The sequence below is a fragment of the Accipiter gentilis genome, chromosome 16, assembly GCF_929443795.1.
Source record: "Accipiter gentilis chromosome 16, bAccGen1.1, whole genome shotgun sequence".
Taxonomy (NCBI): domain Eukaryota; kingdom Metazoa; phylum Chordata; class Aves; order Accipitriformes; family Accipitridae; genus Astur; species Astur gentilis.
The window spans coordinates 30,461,526-30,487,407 of record NC_064895.1 but is presented as its reverse complement, the minus strand read 5'-3'; the positions used below and the strand labels follow the sequence as shown (position 1 = coordinate 30,487,407).

The 25,882-nt window shown below is 39.1% G+C and overlaps 1 protein-coding gene across 9 annotated transcripts in view; it reads right to left on the bottom strand.

Annotated features, from left to right (window-relative positions):
• Nucleotides 1-25,882, bottom strand: part of DTNB (dystrobrevin beta) — a 213,018-nt gene that overhangs the window by 164,471 nt on the left and 22,665 nt on the right. For all 9 annotated transcript variants that reach the window (XM_049818389.1, XM_049818391.1, XM_049818392.1 and 6 more), the window contains 4 exons: nucleotides 24,982-25,195; nucleotides 19,883-19,968; nucleotides 10,134-10,288; nucleotides 3,063-3,168 (listed from right to left, as the gene is read on the bottom strand). In XM_049818389.1, coding sequence (XP_049674346.1) covers nucleotides 3,063-3,168; nucleotides 10,134-10,288; nucleotides 19,883-19,968; nucleotides 24,982-25,195 — 561 coding nt within the window. The remainder of the gene's footprint in view (nucleotides 1-3,062; nucleotides 3,169-10,133; nucleotides 10,289-19,882; nucleotides 19,969-24,981; nucleotides 25,196-25,882) is intronic.

The following is a 25,882-nucleotide window of genomic DNA, read 5'->3' as shown; positions in this document are numbered from 1 at the left end:
GTAGCCAATTATCACGTAACAGATGAAGACAAGAGAATCTTTGTGGCCAATTCTTTCCTCCAAATCAGAGGACCAGTTTTGGCAGGCTTGTAAGGCTGACAAAAGTCTGACTGAAGGCATTAGTACAACATACCACCACAAACAACAAAAAGATGATCCTGTTTTAAATCAGCATTGATTTCTGTTTCTTTGATGTTTTTGCCCATGTTCTGGAAAAGTTTTCAAATAAGAGGAGACAGGCGTTCCTGTAACCTCTTACAATCATACATTTCAACAAAATTTATGGGTTTTTTAATATATGCAGATATTAACACACACACCACTTACAAAGTAACTTCATATTAATTTAGTCACAGAAGCCACAGCAGTAGCCATTGTCAGCACAAGCTTCACATCTTCCATCTTCTGCTTTTTAAACATTGAAAATGACCATTTAATAGGAGATATTCAATCCAGATCCATAGCAACAATGAACTCTTGCATATGTCCTGTCCCAGACTTTAAACCATGAAAGCTTCTGGCCTGCTTTTTCCTTAGCTGGCACATCAGTAATCAGAGCTGTGTCTTCCCTCAACATTTCTTTTCCTACATGTCCCAGTAATCCCAAACTCATTCCTTCTACAGTCTCTATCCTTCAAATTTGCTATTTTTCCCTTCCCATAGTCAGGCCCCAACACAATCCTCCCTTAACTTCTTTTACTGCAGGGACATAATCCAGACTTGATCTCCCCCACCTGCTAAGCCTGCTGTGGCTTGCCACATACCTCTACATCAGCTGCAATGATTTCTCATCAGCTCTTTTAAGCAGACGAACTGCTGCCTGACTCGAGCAAAAATACCATTTGCAATAGAATGAAAGTTTCTGAGGAAAAAAAAAATTGTAGTAACTTAGAGGGCAAGAACACTGGCACGAATTATCAGGGGTAACTAAATTCAGCAAACAGCTTGGGAGGTAGCTGTAGAAGAGGCTTATAAGAATTAGAAACATAATTCTAATGCCACAAATGTTAAAAGTTATCCTACCAAGTTATCTGACTGCTAAACCCATGTGTAACACAGGATTAAATCTGGGGACTGGCTGGCAGAAGAGATGAACAGGGAGGGAAGAGTCTCTTGCTGCTTGGAAGAAAGTGTCAACAAAAGGGGCACTTATGCAACTGCTCCCAGTGAAGATGGCTGAATAGGGATCTGCATGTTATGGAGCAGCCATATAGTACAACAAGGGCAGAAGCTGTCAGATAATATAGGAACGCATGCACTAATCTATAAAGATGATATTATTCTGGGTATCTAGTAATTTCTTTCAGGTAGTTTCCAGCAGAAAAAAGATCAGACTGTGGATTATCTCCAGATCTTTCCACCATTTCATTTCTGTCCAAACATTGTTTAAACATTTTACCCTTGCCTAAGCTCTGTGCAATTCTATCCTGACTTCTAATCCATATAAACAATTTTACTGCCCATTTCCTTCTATATTTATTCCACTCTATGTGCTTTTCTTGAAGTATGAGTTGATAAGGGTAAGACGATGAAGAAGAAAGCAAGAAGTCACTGCTGCCCTTCTATTAGTGCAACCTGGCCCATAAGGATGGAAAAGACACTGCAGTACTGTAGTTTACCTAATATTTTAAATAGATCGGACTTCTCACCTTTTTGGTAAGTTTTCCCATAAGATTTGTCTCCATGAAATTGCTCCCCTCAAAATTCTTTTAAAAATCACTTTTTTAATGAGACACACAGTCATCAGGAAATGACTGTAAACATATCAAGCAATTGGGAAATTCACCATCTCTTCTGTTGCAATACAGAAGGAAAAGGCCCATTGAGCATTGCAACTCTGATCTTGTTCACTGATGAACAAATGCAGATTAAATTCACAACCAGATATGCTTTGCAAGAGGATCAAGAGAATACAATGAAACAAATGCCAAAACCCAGCATATCAAAATCACAGCAATACTTAAGCATGCCACAGGCATAAATGTCAAGAAACAGATAATGGAATATAAATCATGAAAACTTAGCTAAAGCCAGACTGCCAAGCTGTGCCTGTAAACAGCTAGGCAGAAAAAAGAGTCTAGAGTGTATCTACCTGTGTCTTAAAAGGAAGAAGTCTATACACCTTGAAATGACCATAAATGCACTAAGTGGAAGAAGAGTTTACAACTAGTAGGGCAGGGGTTTTGAAGGATGATAACATGATTTTACTCTGTGAGGCAGGAAACAAAAGATGAAGTTTAGTTTATGGGTGGAGAAAATAAAAAGTTGTGGTTTTTCTTCTTCCCTAGAGTTCACATACAAAACATCATACACATATACTGTGTGCAACTGTGCAAGAAATTAAACACAGCAACTTTTTGGCCACTAAAAACAACAAATAGTTTTGATACACCTGCACAGCTTTCTGAAGGAAATCTTTTTGCTTTCCTGAACTCCATAAAGCCCTCTCAGACACATGACTCTTTCATCACTCTTTCTCACTGTTAATCTTCAGTTTTCCATCCCTTATTGCTCCTTAAATACTTTCCATAGGCAGCAAACCCAGGATATTTTAGCTAAGAAAAGGTCTGGAAGCAAGAGGAGCTCAGCATTTGCCTCCCATAGTGAGCACTGAAGTGACTCATGTGCTCAAATGCTACTCAAGACAGACATTTGAATGGGTACCAAAATCTTTGGGAGTCAGCACTTGCAAGCGTATGTTGAAGCACAGTTCAAGTGAAGATTTTTAAAAGTTTCAGAATAAACATGAACATTTAGAGAATATCATTTTTCTGCTGCTTGTTTTTTCATCTTCCACTACTGGCGATGCTAGAAGTCTAAAACTAATCTTGTTTTGCATTATTGCTGATGATTTCATAAAGAATCAGTCTTCATCCCAGACGTGTAGAACACTTCACTCCAGCAAAAGTCTGGGCTTAAAAGCTCTGAGACTAAGACCGTTACAGTGGGAATGATTAAGGCATTAAGTGCTTCGTTATATGAGAAAGGACAGCATATTTACATACGTTGAACAGAAACCCTGCTCTGACCAGATGTTTCAAACAAGAAAATATTCCATTTACCATTTTCAACATGGGCAAGTCTGTGCATGAGAGGCAGCCACACAAGGCACTGAGGAGGTGGATCAGCCATCAATGTGTCTAAAAACATGTTTAGCATGATCTTTTTCTGCAAAGAAAAGAAAAATAGAACTTAATTATAAGAAAAATTTCAATTTTGTATACCAAAACTACTTCAGCCTTCAAATCTCTCTATGACTCAACTTCTGTCTACCAGGAATATTTCATATGCTATAAAGAGATAAGTATCACAACTTCTTTGCTCAGGGAGTTTAAGTATACATTAGGCAAACAGCAACACTACAAAGAAGGTATTAGTATACACATGATATAATCATACAAAAATAAGTGACAAACAGATGAACAGAAAACTCCAAAAAAAGGAGGACTAGTCAGTCAGGATTAGTTCCTGAGTTGCAGTTAAAGAGTCTTATTTTGAAGAGGAATAGAACAAATGTGAGCAGAGGTTATTTGACAATGTAGAAAATGGTATTTCAAACATACAGACAGTACTGAAAAAAGTAGACGCACATACAAGAGTAATTACAACTAATATTCATACATGATCCATACAGTAAATGAATTTTTCCTAAAAAGGCAAAATAAGAAGAAAAGAGGCAAGGGGAGAAGTAGGCTAAGATTTTAAAAAACTGTCAGTAAAAACAAAATTGAAATGAAATCATTACGAGAAGGAAGTCAGACATGTTAAGAGTAATATTTTCTAAGGTTTCACATTCAAGTGAGCAAGAGAAAATATCTGCTGCAAATACAAACAGATGGAGATAATTGGTAAGAAAAACAGCTAAGAATATTATGGCTACAAAGAAAGAATATGTTGGCTTTTGCATACAATAAGCTAGATGCTTAAGAACTTCTCACAGGCAGAAGACCAGCTGGTCAGATGGCACTTTTTTCTCACCTTAGCATATGGCAGTGTTACTTCAAAAAGCATCCACAACAGGGAGGGTAAGCAGAATTAGAGGAAAAGCGAGTCTGGTTTTCTAGGAGCTGTGAAACTAACTGTAGCTTTCACTTGCAACTATCATGCCAAAAATTAAGGTGTTTTTTGTTTGCGGGTTTTTTTTGGTTGTGGGTTGGTTGTTTGGGGTTTTTTTTTTTGTTTGTTTGGTTTGTTTGTTGGTTAGGGTTTTTTTTTAATTAAACAGAATGTTTAAATTTAAAGCATCAATATTTTCATGATTAGTGGCAAATATGTATATCTAATAACTCTGCAGCTAACTACCCTGGAGAAATAGTATGGAATTATAATTATCTATCCCAGTTACCATTAAGGAAAATTCTAAGAAACATTTAATCTTACTTCTTCTGACTTCTGTAAGGTGTCCTTGTTCCAGTCTCTCTGCTTAGCAAATGAAAACTTTTCCTGAGTATTTAACTGCTCCTACAAGACAGTCCAAGAATTTCCTTTGCCAGATACAACATCAGACACACTACCTGGACAAGAACAAATGCCTGGATCTTGCCTGGCAATCCCAGCCTTCCCTCCTCCTCAAAGCCAAGTCATCTTTCAGGCTATTAATAACTACACACAGTCAACCTGCCTTCCCCTCTCTTTGGCTGAAGAAATCCAAAATCTTTTAACAAATGCACCTCTCAGTAAGGCCATGAAACACTCTAAATATACCGAGCCAAGCCTTCCGATAGAAGGAGAACCACAGTTTTTAACTAGGAATTAACTGATAGTGGTATGCGATGTCCGAGACCACAAAGGGCTGCTCACACAACCAGAAACCACTGTGCTTATGTTGTTAATTGGCAGCAGCATCTGTAGTAGATGTGCAGACTGTATGTTTCAAAATTTAACATAATTACCAGTTACTTACTTGTATCAGTATTGTACAACATTATCAAAATGCCTCCAAAGTTCCCAATTTTGCCTTGGCTCTCATCTCTCATACTGTTTCATATACAAGAGTATGAAGGTTACTGCAAATAATAAATACTGCTCACAGACAGATAAGTTTTCTGGAGACAAGACTCAGGATCCATCACACATCACACCTATTTGTAAAAAGTATAAAAAGGAGGATCTTAGGAACTACTAGTCAGCCTCACCTCCATGCCTGTTAACGTCATGGAGCAGATCCTCTTGGAAAACATGTTGAAACATACAGAAGACAAGGAGGTGATCTTATTGTGGTCTTTCAGTATATAAAGGGGGTTTTATGAAATACAGAGAAAGACTTTTTACCAGGGCATCTAGTGATAGGACAAGGGGTAATGGTTTTAAACTTGAAGAAGGGTAGGTTTAGTTTAAATTGGACATGAGGAAATTTTTTTGATGAGGGTGGTGAGACATTGGAACAGGTTGCCCAGAGAAGTTGTGGATGCCTCACCACTGGAAGCTTTCAAGGTCAGGTTGGATGGGCCTTTGAGCAACCTGATCTAGTGAAAGACAACCCTGCCCATGGCAGGGGGTTGGACTAGATGATCATCAGAGATCCCTTCCGACCCAAACCATTCTATGATTCTAAGAGTCTATGATTAGAGAGTGGTATATGAGACAAACAGTGGTGGAAGAACCTAAACCTAGCAGGAGAGTTTCTTCCTACTATAGACAAAGTTGTTCCTCAAAGAAAAAAACGGGTTCCCTTTAAGCATGGAGAACCTTATGAGTTGTCAAAGCCTGTGTAAGGAGTGATGCAACTTCCATGTACTTCACAAGAGGGCAGTCGGGGCACAGACTTTGCATTTTTTTCACCAATACAGGTAGGATATTTTGCCACCAATTGACCAAAAAGAATCACACAGCGTTATCACTGCTACATCTTGTCTGTCTGGGCATAGGCATTCTCGGTAATGACTGAGTTGACAGGAAAGCAAACCGCAGTCTCCTTCTCCTGGAAATTATGTGTCAGAGTAGAAGCCTAGATAAAGCCCTTTTTTGTCACTGGTCTAACGTTTCCTACTGAGTTCAGAACCCAACCATGGAGCAACCCCAAAACATCACTCAATCACCATTTGTGATGCAACAACAATCAAATAATCTTCCAAGCAGGTTCCAAGAACATAAACTGAACATTAGTAAATGTGAAGGCACAACCAGTTGTGAGGGTCAAATGCTCTGCAGGAGAACAAATGCATTTCTGCATGGATGCTCTCTGTAATCACCTGCTTACTCTTTATCCTATTTTAATAATTGTTTTTACCAATTGCTGTTAGCATACCTACTTCTCTTAATAGCTCTGTAGTCTCAGATCTTCTTGCAGGTGGTGCAGTGGCAGATTTTACCAATGTTATTCTTACATTTAGAAGACCATAGGCTTGCTTCAATAGCAAAAACTCAGCCAGTTTTATTGTTACACTGCCAACATGCTTGTTTCAACAAGATGTTAATGCATATATTTCCCCACAAAATACTGGCACAAAACCACATCCTCTGAGCCAACACAAAGATATGCAATTTTTAACTCTGCAGTGATCAAAACAAGTTACACCAATCTAAGCAGCTGTGTATTAGACCCCACCTGTATCTCTAACTGTCCTGCATCTTGTGCTTAAACTGCAACTCTGTCAGAGTATGCTTACACCATCCTTCATACACAAGACCATCCTGTTCTTAATATTCTTATTAGTTGCTTTAATAAGACTGAACATCCTGACCATCCTTCTGACACTCTTAAGCTTGTGCAGTCAGTTCAGCTACCAGCCATACCATCCATGAAGCCTAAGTTAGCCAATGCTTTAGCAAAGCTTTCATGTGAGTAAGGTATGCACGAACCAATGCCTATCTAGGCCTGCTTGTATAATTTGTGCTGCTGAGTTTCAACAGAATAACATGCAGTTTGACTGTACAGAAGCCCAGCTCCTGGCTCCTAAGTCTCCAAGGTGAACTTCTCAGCTCAGTAGAAATTAAACTGCTCTGTAAATGAGATATAAAGCGGACACACCTCTGCAATGACAGGGCAGGTGTGCCATAAACACAGAAAGATTCTGACTAAGGCAGGTAATGTCATGGTGATACATCATCTCTAACAAATAGATGGACTGTAGCCAAGTGAACAAGTCTTAAGAAAAGTATGACATGATAACCTTACATCTGCGGAAGCCCCCACTTGACCTAGAACAGTAAATTATTACTGGAAACTCTTTATACATCTGGAAGCCATCACAAAGAATGCAGCTCTTGCCAAAAGCATCTCGATAAACTCCGTTCTGCGTGGGCAACAAGTTTGAATTATTCTATCTGTGATCCAAGAAATGAAAGAGAGCTGTGGAGCATATACAATCACTGACACTTCTTTGCCTGTCTGCCCTTTCACCACTTGGCAGTAAATTATCAGCCTTTGGCACCTGAAAGAAGTGGCTCCCAGAACCAGGACCTCCATGGGTAAGCCAGGAACCACAGCTGGACAGAAAGGATTTGTCTCTTGGCAGTTTAAATAACACTAGGGAATGTTCCTGGCACTAAAACTCAATTATGCATGCTTTTATGTTATTAAACCTGTGCCTGGTTTAACCACTCACTCTCCCAAATGATTCCAGTAGCCAGATCAGTTGTTAATATCAGCTAGGAATCATTTTCAATAAACAGCTTCCATGTAACCACCCTGCTTGAGGGAATAAGAGAGTTCAATAGCATGGATGTGGTTAGACCATTCCAGTTGGCCTTAGGACCACAGAACAGCTCAAGGCACTGTTTAGTTAACTAGTACAGATGTAGCTTGTATGTCCATCATGTCCACAGCTTTATCAATGCCATCTGGAGAAAATTTCAGCAAAATGATATGCTGTAAAAGGAGAATATCACAGAAGTACCTTTGGGAAGCTTATTTTCAGATCTGGGAGGCATAAGAAAATGGAATTAAATCTAAGACATTATCTATCTACTTCCCAGGACCTGTTTGTTTCAATGTTTTCAAATCAATGAAAGATACTGTCTTGGGGTACAGTGTATATCTGGATTAATTAAAAACACGTTACTACTCTCTACAAGCCTGGCCTTACACTAGAGATTTTGTTTTCCTGAATAAAATGAGAGCCAAGGAATTTCTAAAAGTGAATCAGTATGAAGAATCAGCTTTATTGTTCATGGGAGCCAAAGTCAAAGAGTGCTAAGACGTGCTGCAGGCAAGCCACGTGCAAATCACAGAATTGTAGAATCATTCAGGTTGGAAAAGACCCTTAAGATCATCAAGTCCAACCGTTAACCTAGCACTGCCAAGTCCACCACTAAACCATGTCCCTAAGCACGTCTACACATCTTTTAAATACCCCCAGGGATGGTGACTCAACCACTTCCCTGGGCAGCCTGTTCCGGTGCTTGACAACCCTTTCCGTGAAGAAATTTCTCCTAATATCCAATCTAAACCTCCCCTGGTACAACTTGAGGCCGTTACTCTCATCCTATCACTTCTTACTTGGGAAAAGAAACCGAGACCCACCTTGCTACAACCTCCTTTCAGGTAGTTGTAGGGAGTGATAAGGTCTCCCCTCAGCCTCCTTTTCTCCAGGCTAAACAACCCCAGTTCCCTCAGCCGCTCCTCATAAGACTTGTGCTCTAGACCCTTCACCAGCTTCGTTGCTGCTCTCTGGACACGCTCCAGAGGCCCAAAACTGAACACAGGACTCGAGGTGCAGCCTCACCAGTGCCGAGTAGAGGGGGTCAATCCCTTCCCTGGTCCTGCTGGCCACACTGTTTCTGATACAAGCCAGGATGCCCTTGGCCTTCTTGGCCACCTGGGCACACTGCTGGCTTGTATTCATGGGCAGTTACTATACCTCACCTGGCTACCACGGCGAGATTTGCATCAAGTGTCTTAGAAATCTCAGTCAACTGTCGAAGTCTAGCTCGCTACACTAGCCTCTCTTTATGGTTAAGAGAGAAATGGTCACTTCCAGAGTGTGGGCTTCTGAACAAAACAAAACCCACGTCCCCATTGCCTTTGCAGACAACAGAAAGGGCACGTAGAACTTAGAATCCAAAGTCTGACTTCTACAGCTCCATAGCAAGGCCGAGGTTTTGCATTCAACAGCACTGCCACTAACATGAAAATTGATTTGATCGGATCAGTTTACCTACGTGCATAAACAGCTTGCACTGACGTAACAGAAAGGGTGGCATGTCCGTGGGAACAAGTATGGCCCACAAATGCCTCAGCCAGTATGGAAAAAGAAAAAAAATAATTTATTAATTACACTATTAGTAAAACCAAACTCTGTCCTCAGTAACTCACAGATGAGCTGGAGCCCTCATCATTTCCTAAATCAAAGGCTGGTTCCTACTGTGCTGTATTTCAAGTATACTGATTGCTATTTAAATTTAGGAAAAGTGGCTATAAATACTAAGTCTAAATACTTCAGAAATATTTTTTCTGGAATGTAATCATGACCAGAGTCTAAACATTTAATTTTAGGCCTAAGATTATCTAGGTTCATGTTTACAGTTGATTTAAGGATTATTTATACTATTTACGTTATCTCAAATCAGAAACAAATCCTTGGAACAATTAAATTACAACTAAAACACATAAAGAAATAAAAAGCTCTTTTAAGATCATTACTACACCATCTATTCCAAACATTACATTTAATGGAAATATTTTGGAAAAACAGCTATACCAATAAACACAACAGTGAAATTGATTTAAAAATAAACTACACATACATAAAATAAACTACATGTACAATAAACATATTTATTTTGTACAGACCCAACCAACTAGCAAGTGATTTGTTGACAGTAATACTCTTAACATACTGAGAAAGCTTAAAAAAAATCATGGCAAAATAATAAAAATGCTGTTTCATGTTTTAGAATAGAAATAGGTCATCCTTGCTGTTATTCTGATAGGGAACAGAAGTGTCCCTTCAAGGAGGGAGAACAACTTAAAATTGTACAAAATCCTTTAATTGCCAAGAACCTAGACATACCATTTTAAATTATTCAGACTGTCTTAAAACTGCTTAGTTTATATAGCACATATTACCACCACCCCCACCTCCCCCAACCCCCCGTACCCCATACCAACTACAGCCAACACAGCCAGTGGACTTCAGAAGAAAGCATGGTATTAACAAGCAATACAAAAATCCTGTTTTGTTAACTCTTACTTGTTGTGGGAAACAGGTCCGTACAGAATGCTCTGTGTATCCAAAAGAAGGCCCCTCAAACACAGCTGTTGGAAGTTTTAGAACTTCTTTCAAAAACTGATCAAACTTTGTAAATATCATTAGTCCATTTGAATCTGATATTTGAGAGAAAATATCTGTAAGAAAATATAATAAAACCCTACAATAAATACATGCTTACTACAGAAAAGAAAAAAAATTATTTCAATCCATTTAAACCCCAAGAAATTTCTTTTTGTTTTATTCTGAACATAGTTTCTTATCACTTGCTACCAAGAAAAAAAATTTATAAATGAACGTATTCAAACATGCTATCATATAAATCTTCCTGTTTCCTCCACTCCATCTCACCCAGCCTTGAGAAAAGATCGTGCCAGTACATTAACTGTAACAGCAAGAAAGCAGAGGCTAGGAGGCATTATAAAAGTTATAGAACATTAAATCTTCAAGTTTATGCCTTCAAAATAAAACTACATAAAATCCTTTGAGGAGTCTCCTAGAATTAAAAACATTGTAAGAATCACAAAGTCAAAACTGGCAAAAATCCTGGTAAATCTGGTGCATGTCAACAGCACATTGAATTTAAGTAACACAGCATTAGAAGAGAGCATCAGACTTAAAGTAGTGAGAAACTGGGGTGCAATGACCTCCATCTCCAAGGCTAAAACACATGAGCCATGCAGCTGAGTGGATGGGGAAGAGGAAATCTGATCTTATTTTATATCAGAGATGCTACACACACTGAAGAGCTAGAATAGGAACTTTTGTCCTTACACAAGAAAAACATTTGTGATAAGACAAGGTGTGCTTTTTAATTAGCTATGTGGGGCTAAATGTATTTCTGAAACCAAAAAGAGAATCGAGCAAGATGTTCAGCAATCCTGTGCATACATGGAAAGAGAAAGGTAGGGAGGGTGGTCCCAGAAGGCGGCAGGGAGGAGGGCAGTTCTGCAGGTATTTTCACTCCCACACCATGCTCCTAGCTATGGGCATGTGGACAGAAGGATGTCTCCTGAGCCTCCTGCTCTGGAGTCCCTCTATCCCCTTACTGCACGGAGCTCAACTACTCCAACCCCGCTGCTCCAGCCATTCCACGAGACCAACCCAAAGCTCCCAGCTCTCATGTCTCAGGAAAGGTAAAAATATAGGAGAATATGTGTAGATAGCATTAGAAGAAAATTATGTCATAAAATATTAGGACAGATGCATACATGTAAAGCAGAACTGTCCTGGGATCAAAAACCTCATTGGAAAAGACAAATCTCTCAAACAGCAAAATTGGGTCTCCAAGATACTTGCAGAGTCAGATTACTCTATAAAGGAAGATTTGTCTAATAAGAGCACTAATATTAGTAAGACCTAATATTTTCCAAGGTGTGACAGATACCAGAACTAACACCTACACTGAATCATCTATGAGGTTAAGACATCATCAGTACTCAAACATCAAAAAGGATATGTTGACAGAAAATAAGCTTAATTTAAGTGACCCAAACTAGGTCCATAAATAAAAGACTATTTCAGCAAGGCATATTTCTAGTAAACCAGAAAAATTATTCCAATCTCCTGGATGAACGAGCTCACAAAGAAGCCTACAATATCTAAGTTAAGGGTGATAAAGCTATCTGGAATTTGTATCACTGGCTAAACAGACAAGCTTGAAGTGAAGGTCGGAAGCCCTTGTTGAATAATCTTACAAACCATATTAGGAAGGGGGGGGGGGGGGAAATGGGGGTCAGGGGGAATGCTGTCTTTTAGAAAATTAAGCCAAGCAGAGAAATTAAATTTAACCTGAAAACTGAATGTGGAAGAAAAGTCAGGATCAAAATGCACACAAATGAACACTATGGAAACAACTAATACTAATTAGAGGGGCAAACTTCCAGAATCCTAACCCATTCGAGAACAAAATCACTCCAGAACTGGCAAATACACAGAAACTGAAGGTCTAGTAATAAATCTGTCAAGGTGGGACTGGTAGAACATGACTGGGAACATGACAGTACTTGTATTTAAAAAAGGACAGAAATCTTCTGGGTATATACAGTCTATTAATCTGAACAGTATGCAAGATTTAAATGATTTTAAAGAGAAAGTAATTAAAGCTATGGAAATAAATTGAAAATGACATAAAATAGAACAGGCTATATCAAGGGTAAATTGAACAACAAAAATAACCCAAATAAACCCTACTAACCTATATCTTGCAGTCATAAAAAAAGTGGGTTTATAGTCAAAGTAAAGTTGAACTCATTTACACGGGGAACTTCCACATGGGAAATTACCAGTGAAACTGGAAAAGATAAGAATTAGTAGGATATAATTATATAGTCATCTGCCCTTTTAAAGGGCAGTAGATTACCCTCAAAGAGAAAACCTCAAGCAAAACAGAAGCTAACAATGTAATTTCTCAAGAGCTCACCTCAGGGTCACAACAGGCACATGCTAAGAGTTTCCTATGACAAGGTATTATATTTTAATTCTCATACAAAATTTAAGTTCAATGCTACTATGCTATAATTTTATTTTTAACCAGAGAGAATAAAAAAAATTTAGAACTACAAAAAGCACTTCAGTCCCCAAAATCTCAACATAAAATGGTACTTGTGTAACTCGCTATTTCCCTTTTTCAAAAGTTTGTAGTAAAGCTTTTACAAAGAACAGAACTCATAACATCATCTGTTAAACCTGTCCAACAGCTCCCTCGAGAGCCTCTTTTCAGTTGCTTATAACTGCCAGAATTGACTGTTCTGTGTTTTCCAATCAAGGCGTTTGCCTGATGCTTTGTACAGTTTCAGCTGAAGGCTCGATCATTTCTCAAATTAAGTTAAAAAAGCAACAAAAACATGGCACCCTCATTTTCTAGGGTCTTGACCTTGAGTGTATCCTGTGTCTCAATTCCTATGAAGCTGTCAATTTTTATTGTACAAATTCCTAAAATATTTGCTAAATAGCAGGTTTAATATCGGTAAAAGCCAAGAAAATAAATTTAACAGATAACTTGGTTTGACTGTGCTTTTTGGGTATGTATGTGTGTGCAGGTTTTTTTTGGCATTAATCCAAAGTATGTATTAAGATCAAAAGGACAATCCAAGGAAATACAGGCCAGTCAGTCCCACTTCAGTTGCTGGGAAAATCATGGAGCAAATCTGCTTGGTGCACATTCCTGCACACAGGAAAGAAATGGATCTACCAAGGCTAAATCACACCTGACCAGCTTGATTGTCTTCTGTGATAAGATGACTGAATTTGTAGGTATCATTCACCTCAACTCGAGCAGGGCTTTTTACTTTTTATTGCCCCATGACATTCCAGTATCCAACCTGGGATGTCACAGTCTGCATGGGTGAACAACTGATGGGTGAGTGGCTGGTTGGATTATCAGGCTTGGAGAGTAGTGGATAATGGGTCAAATTGTATATGGAGGCCAAAACCAAGTGGAGTACTGCTGGAATCTGTCCTGAGACATGACGTGCTCAACATGTCTATCAATGACCTAGGAGAGGTACCAGAGTGCACTCTTGTCAAGTTTGCAGATGATGCCAAATTGGGAGGACCAGGTGATACCCTTGAGGGCAAGGGCTGCCATCCAGCAGGACCTAGACCAGCTGGAGGAACGGGCCAGCAGAAACTTTATGAAATTGAAAAAGAACAAATGCAAATTCCTGCCCCTGGGAAGGAAAAGACTCCGGCAGTGATCCAGGCTGGGGACTGCCTGGCTGGGGAGTAGCTCTGCTGGAAAGGTCCTTCTGGGTTTTGAGATCACAAGCTGAACATGAGCCAGGAGCGTGCTCTGGCGGCAAAGGTGGCCAACATCATCCTGGGCTGTACAAACAGGAGCTCAGCTAGTAGAGGGAAGTGATTATCCTCCTCCACTCAGCGCCTGTCAGACCTCTTCTAGGTACTGTATCCAGTTTTGGAACCCCCAGAATCAGAGAATTATTGAGAATCACAGAATATAAAAGACAAACTGAAGTGAGCTCTATAGAGGGCTACAAGGATGGTCAGTACACTGGAGTACTTCCCCTATGAGGGCAGGCTGAGGAAACACCAATTGTTCAGTTTGGAGAAGATAAGACACTAAGACCTAATAACACCACCCAAACACCTACAAGGAGATTATGAACATGCTTTTGGAGGAAAATTTAGTGATTAGAGTTTGAGAGCTAAGTATCAGAGAGGTCCTAAGTCTGGGACAGATACTGGAGAGACCAGAGGATCTAAGAGGCTCCAAGGACCAGCTACTAGACAGATGAGCATCTAAAGCCAGTCAATGGAGAGATCCATACTGTACAGGCATGTGCATATATGTATATATTTATGCCACTAACAGGCAGAAGGCAGGGAACAGAACAAGGTGACTGGTGCTGTTTGTGTTCACATGGGTATTTTCTCTCATGTGGGGGTGTGTGCGTGTTCCTACTGGGAATGCGTGCTTACCCTCATCACTGGTGGACTGGGGACATGACACTGCAGCAGCCTTACCTCTATCAGATCAGCAGATGTTGTGGCAACTCCTAACATTTGTTATAAACAAATGAGATGCAAGAAAGCCTGCATGCAATCATGCACTGAGCTTGTTCAGTTTGAATAGATGGGATACCACAACAAACCACATATTATTACTACTGCTACTTTGGTCCACTGATTAGGCCCAAAACAAGTGACTCCCCCTTCACCCCCACTCCTCCAAAACCAAAATAGCCTCTCCCCAAAATCAAAACCCCACAATCAGGCTAATTCATCTACAGCAGCTTAACTTTCAGGACGTTTATTATGTGAAACCTAGTATTTAGCACACATTATTGTATGAATTTTCAGGGTGAACTTCAGTAAGCACTAAAGGCTTACCAGAGCCAGACGGTGAGAGGAAAAAGTGAGCTAGTGAGGCAAAGGAGCCAAGGAGCACTACACAGGTAGAGCCAGTCATTAGGGAAGTCAGCCCTTAAAATGAGCAGGATGGAGTCTTGATTACTTGAAGTTCTGTTTGCAATTTACTTGCAGAAATGACATGGAAGGAAGCACTAATTACTTCACAATCAATCTACTTGAATGCCAAAATGAAATCATCTGAATCTACAAAATTTGACATTTTTATACAGCATTTCTTGGGCTTAAAAAGCTATGACAAAAATCATAAAGTCCATATCAGTAGGCTGGGTTTACAATTCCTACCTTGCACACCATGTAAAGAAACTCCTTTGCAAGGAGTATCATATCACAGGAAATAATCTTTTCCAGAGACAGCAAAGTGGTATCATTGAACAACTCCCATTTCATATGTACTGTCAGACACTGTATGGACTGAAAAACACTCCATTTGTTCACATTTTCAGAATTTAAAAAAATAAGACTGTACATATGCAAGTACAGAGACCAAGTTACTATCATTCATATAAATTATGAGATGAGAAAAAAATAAATTACAACTTCCAGGATTTCCAGAAGGCCTTGCATTCCAGCTGAGCCAGAGCTGACAGCCTCCTTAGGAAAGGGAGTGGAGGCAGTGCAGGAGTGGGGGTGGAATCAGGGGAACAAGTAAACTGGAAACAGAAGTTCAGTGATGAAATGGGTCAGTAATCAGACACAGGTGGGAAAGACAGGAAGGGGAAAAAACCCCAGGACAGCACATTCATATCAATCAGAAGAAGAAATAAAGAATATGAGAACAGCTGAGGCAGATCAGATCAAAAGTCTGTTTATCCCAACAGCATATGGCTCAGGCAAGCACATTCCCCAGAATATTCCTCCACTCACTGAGAGTATCTTTGCATTCAGCAACCTTTGATGAATTTGCCTTCAGTGAAATTGGTTCAAGGAGTAATCAAGTGGTGTAAACGTTTGATACCAACAGCATGCTTTGGTCAAGTTTAAAGAAGTATTGGTTTATGTTATTTAAATCTGTCACTGCTAATTTCAGTTACTGCCATTAGTTCTTGTACTGAAATGGGAAAGGAACAGCTGTTTTCTATTCACCATGTTGCTCATGATTTTATAGAACACTACCCTTTTACCACCATTTTTCTCTCCAGTTTGAAGAATCCTGGTCTATCTAGTTGTTCTTTGTACAGAAAGCTTTCTCTACCTTTGATGATCTCTGTCGTTCTTCTCAGAAAAGATGTATCAGAACTGGAAAGGGCAGAGTACCAGACGGAGGGTACTAGGGCAGCACTTACTCAAGGCATAAAGACACCATGGATTTATACAGTGCCTTTACCTCTCCACTTTGTTCTTCACATCCTTACCCCCTGTAACATTTCTTATGGTTTTTAGGCATTACTACACAGAGTGTCAACATCTTCATAGAAGTATAGCTCCAAGATCTCTCCTCTGAGCAACAACTTTCTTAGCTCACCTTTCTGTGCATCACATTAGGATTACACTTCACTCCTCCAGCATGCAGCACTTCACATATATTCACACTGAATTTCACCTAACATTTTATTTCACAGTTACTCAGTGTTGTCAGATGATGCTACAACTCTTCAGTCTATTTTAGCTTTTACTACACTGATCTACTTTGTATCAAATTGTCCCCTTTCACTGTATTTTCCAACATCATTTATGACCATGTTTAAAACAGTTTGGGTCCGGCACTATCCACCAATCTTAATATACAAAAAGGATCTTTATTGTTCCTTTTTGGTTCCTTTTAGACAGTCTTCTACCTGCGCAAAGACCCCACACCTTTCATCCCTTTCATCAAACTTTTAAATCTCTTTAAGCATTTGATAAAGGACCTTCCTGAATGCCTTTCAGAAGTCCAAGAAGTCTGTAGCAGAAACAGAACTCCTTTGTCCATCTTTTTTTTTTTTTTGCCTCCTTTAATGAACTCCTGTAGTTTTATAAGGCATCCCTTCACAAAAGCCATTTCCCTCAACAATAAAACCTCATTTATCCATGTGGCAACTAACTTCACCCTTTATTACTAACAGCTTGCCCAGAACATGTGTCAGGTATACAGGCTTGCACGTCCCCAAATCTCTCCTCCCAAACTTCACATGACATTTTCTTTTTCCCATTCCCTAGCCCCTTAGAAAGTTTTCAGAAAGACAGGTAACCAACAGTTAATAGTTCAGCTATTTTATTACTTTTCTTGAGTTCTAGTGATAGTCAGAAACTGATTCCGCTAACAATGACACACTTGCTCTCTTCTCCTCTGCCCCCAGAAGGTTTACAAGATGCTAGTATCCTGAATCTCAGATATTCTCCCGCATTCCACAGAACGCTGAAAAGTCAACAGCCTAATTCTATCCTGGTCCAGAGAAAGCTTTTCCCTCCTGCACAGATTTCCTATACTCCTAAAATCTCAATTCCAAATTAGCCAAAAGCCCCTTTTCCTGGACAATCCTGTGCTGAGACTCTGCCTCCATGTCTAACCTTGCACATGGCACTGTGAGCATTTTATAGAATAATAGTAAGGTGGTTCCAGTCTTTCTCTCCAACTAAGCAGAGACATCAATGAGCATGAGGGGACAGAGGAGTATCCAGACGTGACAGAGGAGTGTCCACAGGAGACAGTACATGTGAAGAAAGTGCCATGACCATATAAAGCAGTGGCAAATCAGCATTACCGTTACAGTTATGGATAAAGAAATTTTTCTTTGTCAGTTGACTCGTAAGATATTGTACCTGACAGAACAACAAAAAAAACCCTCACCAAAACCAGGTTTTAAATAGGTGTAGTCAACAGTTAGTGCTCTGTCATAAGAACTAGCCTAGAAACATCAAATGGTGGGAAGTCAGTGTGAGTGACGTAGTGAAAAGGCAAGGAGAGGAAATGAGTTTTAACACTGAATTAAAAAAAAAAAAAAAAAAGACAGAAGTGTAACTGTCCAAAACATGTCAAATTCAAAGTCACATGCTCTTTGAAAATAATGTTCCATATCCAAAGAGAAGTACACCAAGAAAAAAGGGACAGCAGATACTGGAGGAAAGATCCCAGAAGTACAATGCAATCTAAAGGTCAGCTGATAAGATACAAGAAAGAATAAGCAAAAGGCATGACAAACAGAATATAACAAAGCTATAATAAGCAGCACTATTCAGTGAAAGTAGTTAAAAGCCTTTCCTTCAACGTATATGAACATCAGTTAAGAATTTTTATAAAGAAGTTACAGTGGCAAAGGAAACAGGAGCCAACAGAATAAAAAAAGGAGGCTTCAAATGCTATGAAGAAAAGCAGACATTATGAAAAGACAGAGAGAGAAAAGTACATTAAATGGACAAATTTTAAGTTTTAAGACTAGACACACCTGTTAAACAGGACTACTAAATAAGATGTCCTTAAGGTGAAAGATCTTAACTAACCACCTTTTGAATCAATAACTTGAGGCTTAATATAGCTTCCAGAACAATATCTAGGTCTTTGTCTGAAAACATCAAAAGTTTACTGATTCCTGTAACATTTAATTCCAGTTAATTGCCTTTTCCACTAAAAAGGTCACATTGCCATTTTCTTGATGTGTTTCAGTACTGTCTTGCTGATTCTAAAAATAGCGCTCCTTTTCTGTCCCAGGCCTGTACTGAACTGCTCATATACCATAACCTCCTAAAATCTTGCCTTAATTGAATTCAAAATGGAATCTTTTACTGAGGAGATACAGTCTCTGTTTTTCCCCCCAGTATTTGATCTTGCACGTTTTATAGAGGTAATTCATTGGTTAAAAATGCTTAAGAAGTCTTAAATATTCTCTGTCATATATGCCTGTCCCCTTTACTTAACACTAATTTTTAGTCACCTGCAGCTTTGTTTTTAATTGGAGAGTTTTATAGTTACTACCAGATTAAAAAACCCCTACATTTCCTGCTACTGAAACATGTGCAGCCTTAATATTAATATGTGCATGCAATTATTTCTCACTATTTTTCAGACCTTGTCATATAGTTTAATTCAGCACACTAGTATTTCACATTGCTAGTTTTAAAGCAAATATAATAAAGAAGCTTAACGATGTAGAAAACTCTAAAGAATTATTTACAGTGAATGACAACCATGGAGATTAGGAGGAATTAATTATTACCAGATAACTTTCACAAAGGGAATTTAGGGTGAAGTGAAAAAGACAAGATCTGAACAGTAAGAATCTGGCACTGACAGTAAGATTAACTTTCCAACTCTTCAGGGTGGAAATGAAATGAAGGAACACCCATAACAACAGCACACCTTGGCACTAAGAAAGATAGAAGAACAAGAATTACTACTAAAGGACAAAACCAGTATTTATGGATATCACTGATTCTCTACTGCTATAGCAGAAGACTCATGGAAACAAGAAAAAAGGAAGTAAGATTAAGAGAGAATAAAAGAGTTAAAAAATAAGAACTGAGAAGCTGGAATTACAGAATGAGAAGACGCAGAGAACACCTCAGATGAAGGAGAAGATCTACAGAAGCCCCCCAACATCCTCAAAATAGGGAAAACAGCAACAAATTTGACATTACTATCAGAAAAATCAGACCTGAAGTTTTACATTTAAAGAAGTGCCCAAGCATTTAAAAATAAACAAATGTACTTGTAAAGCCTACTCAGTAACAAACCCGGTATGTTTTACGGCCAGCAGATGGCATGTGTAACAACAACATTAACACAGCCAGCTTCAATTCAGTAAAAAGATTGCTGAATAGGCAAAGAAGTTAGCTTTCAGAACTTAATACAATAAAACATATGTGGCCAGTAATGGAAAGAAAAATATTTAATAAAATGGTTTGATTTTCTTGAAAATACTTACATCTTAGTTTGTCCAGTATTTTACCGCCACACATTGTTGCTAACATAGCTTTCACTGAAAATACCGTCAACTTCCCATGGCCCTCACTGTGAAAAAAAATTACACGGTAAGTAATCGCTACATAGAATGATAAGTAACAAAAGTACCTGAGGCTTAGGAAGGAAATGCATAAATGCCCTCCATTAACTACTAAGATGTGCCAAAACTATTTAATATAACATTAAAACAGTGATAACACTAGTATTTTTAATATATTGGAAGAGTTAACAAGTGTCTAATCGCAAATCAAATTTTCTTGCACAATTATGAAAAAGGCACAGATAAAGAGACTATCATTTGTCTTGTTCCTCCCACAACTGTCCTATAAAAAAGTAATGTGTTAATTTTTTCCATTAAAATACATCTGCTCACTGTAATACATCTCATTTTTATCTCTGCTACCCTTTGTTAGTTGTTTTAACTTTTTACTCCTTGATTTAAACTCTGATGTTGAAATACACATTTCATTCTAAAAATAGTGCAGTAATTGATAGCTAATGGAGAAGTTGTACAATATCCTGAATACACCACATAGAACAGGAATAATGTGAACAATGTTTTATTCTAATTTAAGTTAATAAAGCTGCTGTACTATCAGAAAAGATGGCACATTTGGGGAATAATTTTCTAGTATCAGCAAGAGAAAATGAATTTGTCTCTATGGAAAGTATAAAAAGCCCATTCAGCACTGTATGACATGTAGAAACAGCTACGTGTATTATTCCTATTACCAGAAAGATAGATAAGGATGAAATTACGACGGAATCAAGTCACCAGGAACACAGAAAGCGGCCTGCTGGGTTAAAGCACAGCACAGTTGACATCAGTAACAGCTTCTCCCAGCTTAGCGCTGGCCCAGAAGGCATGCATCCCGCCTCCCTGTCTCCTGATTTTCTCTGTCTTTCATAGTAATAAAGACAGGAGTCAGAGAACCTCCAATACATGGTATTAAGACAGCCACAGTGTGGCGATCTCAGTGTAAAGCCACTGTTACTGTGAACTTCATTGAATGTTGGTTTAGGGGTGCGTAGCGCAAAAGAAATGTGTGTGAACATGGGTAAAAGCTGTTGGAATTCTGAGCAACTTATTGCCAAACAGAAACATACTGAGTCATTATCCTTAACTATAAACAGCAACAGTGGTACAGACTGATAAAGCACCAAGAAAGTTAAAGTCACATATAAAGGAGAAAAAGAACTAAAATAAGTTCAAGTAACTGTAATTAAATGTATTGGACAGATAATTTGTTCTATCATGGAAAATACAATGATGGGGAAAATACATGATGAGTGTTGGAAGAGATCTAGAAAAACTCTATAGAGTACTTCTCAGTGGAAACAAGATGCATAATTAACATTCGCACTTGGATGACTAGCACTTGGAAAGTGTTAAGAGTAGAATTATTCAAAGTAAATATTGGCTCATAGTACTGAAGTAGTGACAAGGTCTAATGTCAGTGACAGACAAGCAACCAGATGGAGACATCAGGAAGTAACCAAATAACTTCCCCCCTCCCTTTCTCATGCAGAGTTAATATGCATATATTATCTTCTGGTAACATTTCACACTCCATGGTGAGGTAAAGACTGTCCACCTTTCCCAGGCTGAGAAGTACCTGAAACAGAATACGCTATTTCTCTACTACAGACTCAGAGTATTTTTCAAATATTCCCTCTAGAGAAGAGGCAATCTCTCCTACAGCTACAACTGCAGGAAGAGCTGTGAAGAGGAATGGCGATTCAAAGGCCATCACTTTGTTGATATCCAGTACCCTTTTAACTGCTGTTTGAAGAAACTAAGCAACACATTAGATATTTATCTCAAGCTATATAAAGGCTATAAGGTTAACAACAAGGTAAAGATCTCAGCCATCCTGTTTTATTTGTCTTTTCTCTTAAATAGCTTTCTCAAAAGAATAAGTTGGCACTCCATCTCTGTGTAATAAAAAAAAAAAAGACTTGACTATATCTGAAATTGATTGTCTGAAAAGTTCATCCTCTTCAAGCCTTGACCTCCACTTTTATCTGAGCAAATCTTACTAGCTAATTCAAATCTCAAGTTATAGTCTCAGCCACCCTCTCCCTTCCCTTTTAATAGACATTCATTTTCTCTAAAAAGAGAGTTCAGCTTTGCATTAATTTTCAGAAAAAACAAGTGACTAAAGCCATCAATATCTCCTCATAGAAAAAAAATTATCCTTGCAGAGGTATCTTATGGTGCCTTCAGACATTAGGCCTGCTTCTGCTGACATTCTGTTTATTAATCACAAAAAAACACCAAACTCCTCCCCCTGCAATCTTGTAGAGGTATAATTATTAAGCAACTTGCCAAAATCAAATTTTGTACCAATGCTATTCAATCTGCTGAACTCCCTATCAAAAGGAAAAAGGGCAGAACTTTCAATTTGAGTTTGAACTCCTGTAACAATCGGGAGTTCTCAGGATTGGAAATAGAACCAAGGGACTTGTTTAAAAACTGGACCTGCATACATAAATCTTCTTCCAGTTCCAAAGCCTCATCCTCTACATCCTCCTAACTCGGCGGCCTGTAGCAGACGCCCACAGCAATGATGTCCATGTCAGTCTGCCCACTAATCCTGACTCAAACTCCCAGCTGGCTCATCATCCATCCCCAGGCAGAGCTCCATGCACTCCAGCTGCTCTCTCACATAAAGGGCAACTCCCCCTCCTCGTCTGTCCATCCTAAAGAACCCATTGCAGCACTCCAGTTGTGTCAGCTCTCCCACCGCGTCCTCTCTAGAGGAATCAGACCTCTAATTCCTCCTCTTTGTTCCCCAAGCTGCATGCAATAGTGTACAGCCACTTCAGAGAGGCACCTGGTCATGCTCAGTTCCCAGAAAAGGCACAAGAGCTTTCTGCACAATGCTGATCTGCCGGCATTTCCTTAGGTATTTGCATATGCTTGAAGTAAGCCCCTTCCAGCTCTGCTGATTACAAGGCTCCTCCTAATCGCATCACTCCATACTTTGCTCGCCAACTCACTGCCTCACTTGTTTGTTGGTCATCCTCTCCCTCCCCCTTATTGCACACTGCTTTATTACCAACATACAGTGTGGTTTGATACCTACAATTTAAAAAGAAAAAAGAAGCTGGAGCAACTAAACCTGCTGTCACATTAAATGCGATTTCTAGAAACGATGTAATAAAAACCTGACTGCCCTGAATGGGGTCAGGGAATGAGCCTTTACTCTGAGGTGCCAGGGACTTTGGAAAGCCATGAGAGGCTATTGGGAAAAACAGACCAGGAATAAACTGTCATACACCCATGAAAAACTCTGTGGGAGAAAGCAGCAAGGAACATCATACCGCGGCCGTTCCTCCTCACAACGCACCACTGATGCAGTACGAGCCATCATTCCTGCACCATGATCAGTGTTGTATGGGTTCCAGTGAGGCGTTCATTGCAAGCATTTTTCATACTTACCTAAGTTCTAACTTAAATATTGCCATGGGGAAGACGCTAGTCAAATCTTTGATTCTTGTACCTGTTTGGTGGAATGCTAATGACTTTGTGACATCACCACCAGCACCATGTTGTAAGAAGCTACTGCACTATGTGCATTCAAGTAACCACACTGCTACCCCAATGATGCAATTCCAGCACAGATGCGTACTTTTGTACAAAAGAAATGTCTGCCATGTTGATGAGCTCCTGCAGAGGGAGCCTCAGCCCTGTGTCTCTTCTTGTTCTTGGTTCTCCCACTGCACAACACGGCACAGCATCCCAGCTTCTCTCTCAATCCCATGTGCCAGAAAGGAATCTAAAGGGAAGCTGTGGTACCATGCTGGGATTAAGTGTGCTGCTTGGGTTCCAGAAAAGGCAGAACTTGCAGGGTTGGGGGCAGTGGGGGAGAAAAACATACCTCTAAAGCCTCAATCTTCTGAGCCAAAATATGACCATTTCTATTTTTAAATTCTGTATTTTCTAGTGTGAACTGTCTCAGAAGAACTAAAACCATCAGCTAACCCTTACAACTTGTGTCACAACTAATACCAAATCAGAACTAAACAGAAAAATACACATTTGATTCTGTTGTCATAGCAGTCTTCCTGCTCTAAGCTTTGTGTTGTTTTTATCTGTCCTTAGAAAGACAGGGATTGTTCTGAAGTCTTGGTACTTTTTTGGGTGGGGGAAACCTAGCTTCTGTTTGGTGACAATATGTAGTAGTCACATTAGGGAAGGATCAAAGTCTGGACATTACAAACACAACAACTATCTGGCATATTCAGTGCTCCAGATTGTCTTGGGTAAAACTCCTCAGTCTCTGTGACAGCATCCTGGCCACAAGCAGTTCTCTACTGCTAGGAGAGAGGGCAAAAGCAGAAGAAAGATAAGACTGAATAGCTGACTGTGAGAAAGATAAGACAAAAAGTAGGAAGTGCTAAACAACAGTGAAAGATTTGCAGTTGCTACTTGGAGAACCCACAGAGACACATCTACTCAAGAAGATTAGCAGACCAAACTGTGAAGAAAGAGGCTGTGAAAGAAACTCATAAGCCTGGACACAAGGAAATGCCTAGACAGTACCCTGAACAAGAAATCAAGCTTCTTCCAGCCAAGAAATGAGAATTAGCCTTAACGGGGCCACAGCATATTAGAACGGGATGCAGGCTGACTATCAAAACAAGGCAGCGTTATAAAATGGTCTTGTTGATTAAGATTCAATAAAACACTTTCACTTTTTAAAACAGTGCTATATCACCATGAGGTTATGTTCTATCACAGTCTGCAGAACACAGTTTCACTTCATCCTCAGTTCAGATACATGGCTTACAGCAGTCTGCAAGTTCCAGAAGGCACTAACTCATTTTTTCTTAAGATAGCAATTTTTAAGACAAAGCATTGCTTCTGTGGCAATGTAAATCTCTGCAGGCACTACTATGATATTAAATATATGTGTGTGTCTGAGCAACACACAATTTCATGAACTTGAGAAATAGCATGCGGACAGTTTGCCAGAGACTCATGCAGTTGTTGGCTGCATTCATCTAACTAAAAGAAAAAATTAGTTTAAGAATACAACTAGAGGAGTTACTAGCCTGTCATATGCTGCTATCATGAAGTTGAGGAGGAGGCTGATGGATTGCTCTACACTGATTTGGTGAGTAGAAGGAAGGCGTTTGTTTAGCTGGTAGTAGATGGATGAAATGATTGTTTCTAGTCGAGACACGTTGATCTCTGTGTTATGATCCAAAGTGTTAAGGCCATTATCTCGGAAGGCTTCAATCATATTCCAGATATCAACAAGATGAACTAAAAATAAAGGAAAAAAAATTAACTTCTATTCTGTAATGCATGCAAGCTTACTTTTATGGTACTGTTTCCGAATACTGTGTTAGCTTTTATTTTGGAATGAACAGTTACTTATCTGTATTCAAAGTGAGAGACAGACTCTTGATATTCATACTCATAGTTTGTGTCAGCTAGTTTAAAATAACAGAGCAGTGCCCAGACATCTTGCATGCCTTTCATTCCACCCTTCAACATCTGGGTGCTCTGGCAGAAAAAGTTGATAAAGGGGAAAAGCGATCTTCCATCATCATGCAGTGCATTTTAGCAGAGTTAGATATTTTCATTTGAGAAAGACATCAACCATATTCTAAATCCACTACAAATTGGTTACAATAATTTTGAACATCTTCATGCTGACTAGTAGTTGAGTATCGAAGGAGGAACTTGATGTTCCAGTTAAACCACAACTGTTTCCAGTTGATCCAGTTGCCAAGTCCAGAGCATAATTTGTAAACACAGGTCTAGTACTCCAAAGCGTTTCCCTAAATTACCCTGCCATATCTTAGTGAATATCTAAGAAGTGTTAACAATGTAGAGAAAAAGTTTTCCAAAAACCACAGTAAGTGATCTGCAGAACCACATTAAATAATATTTTAAAATGTTCCAAAGCTTGAAAGGTATGCATGATAGTGGGAGAAGACATCTAAG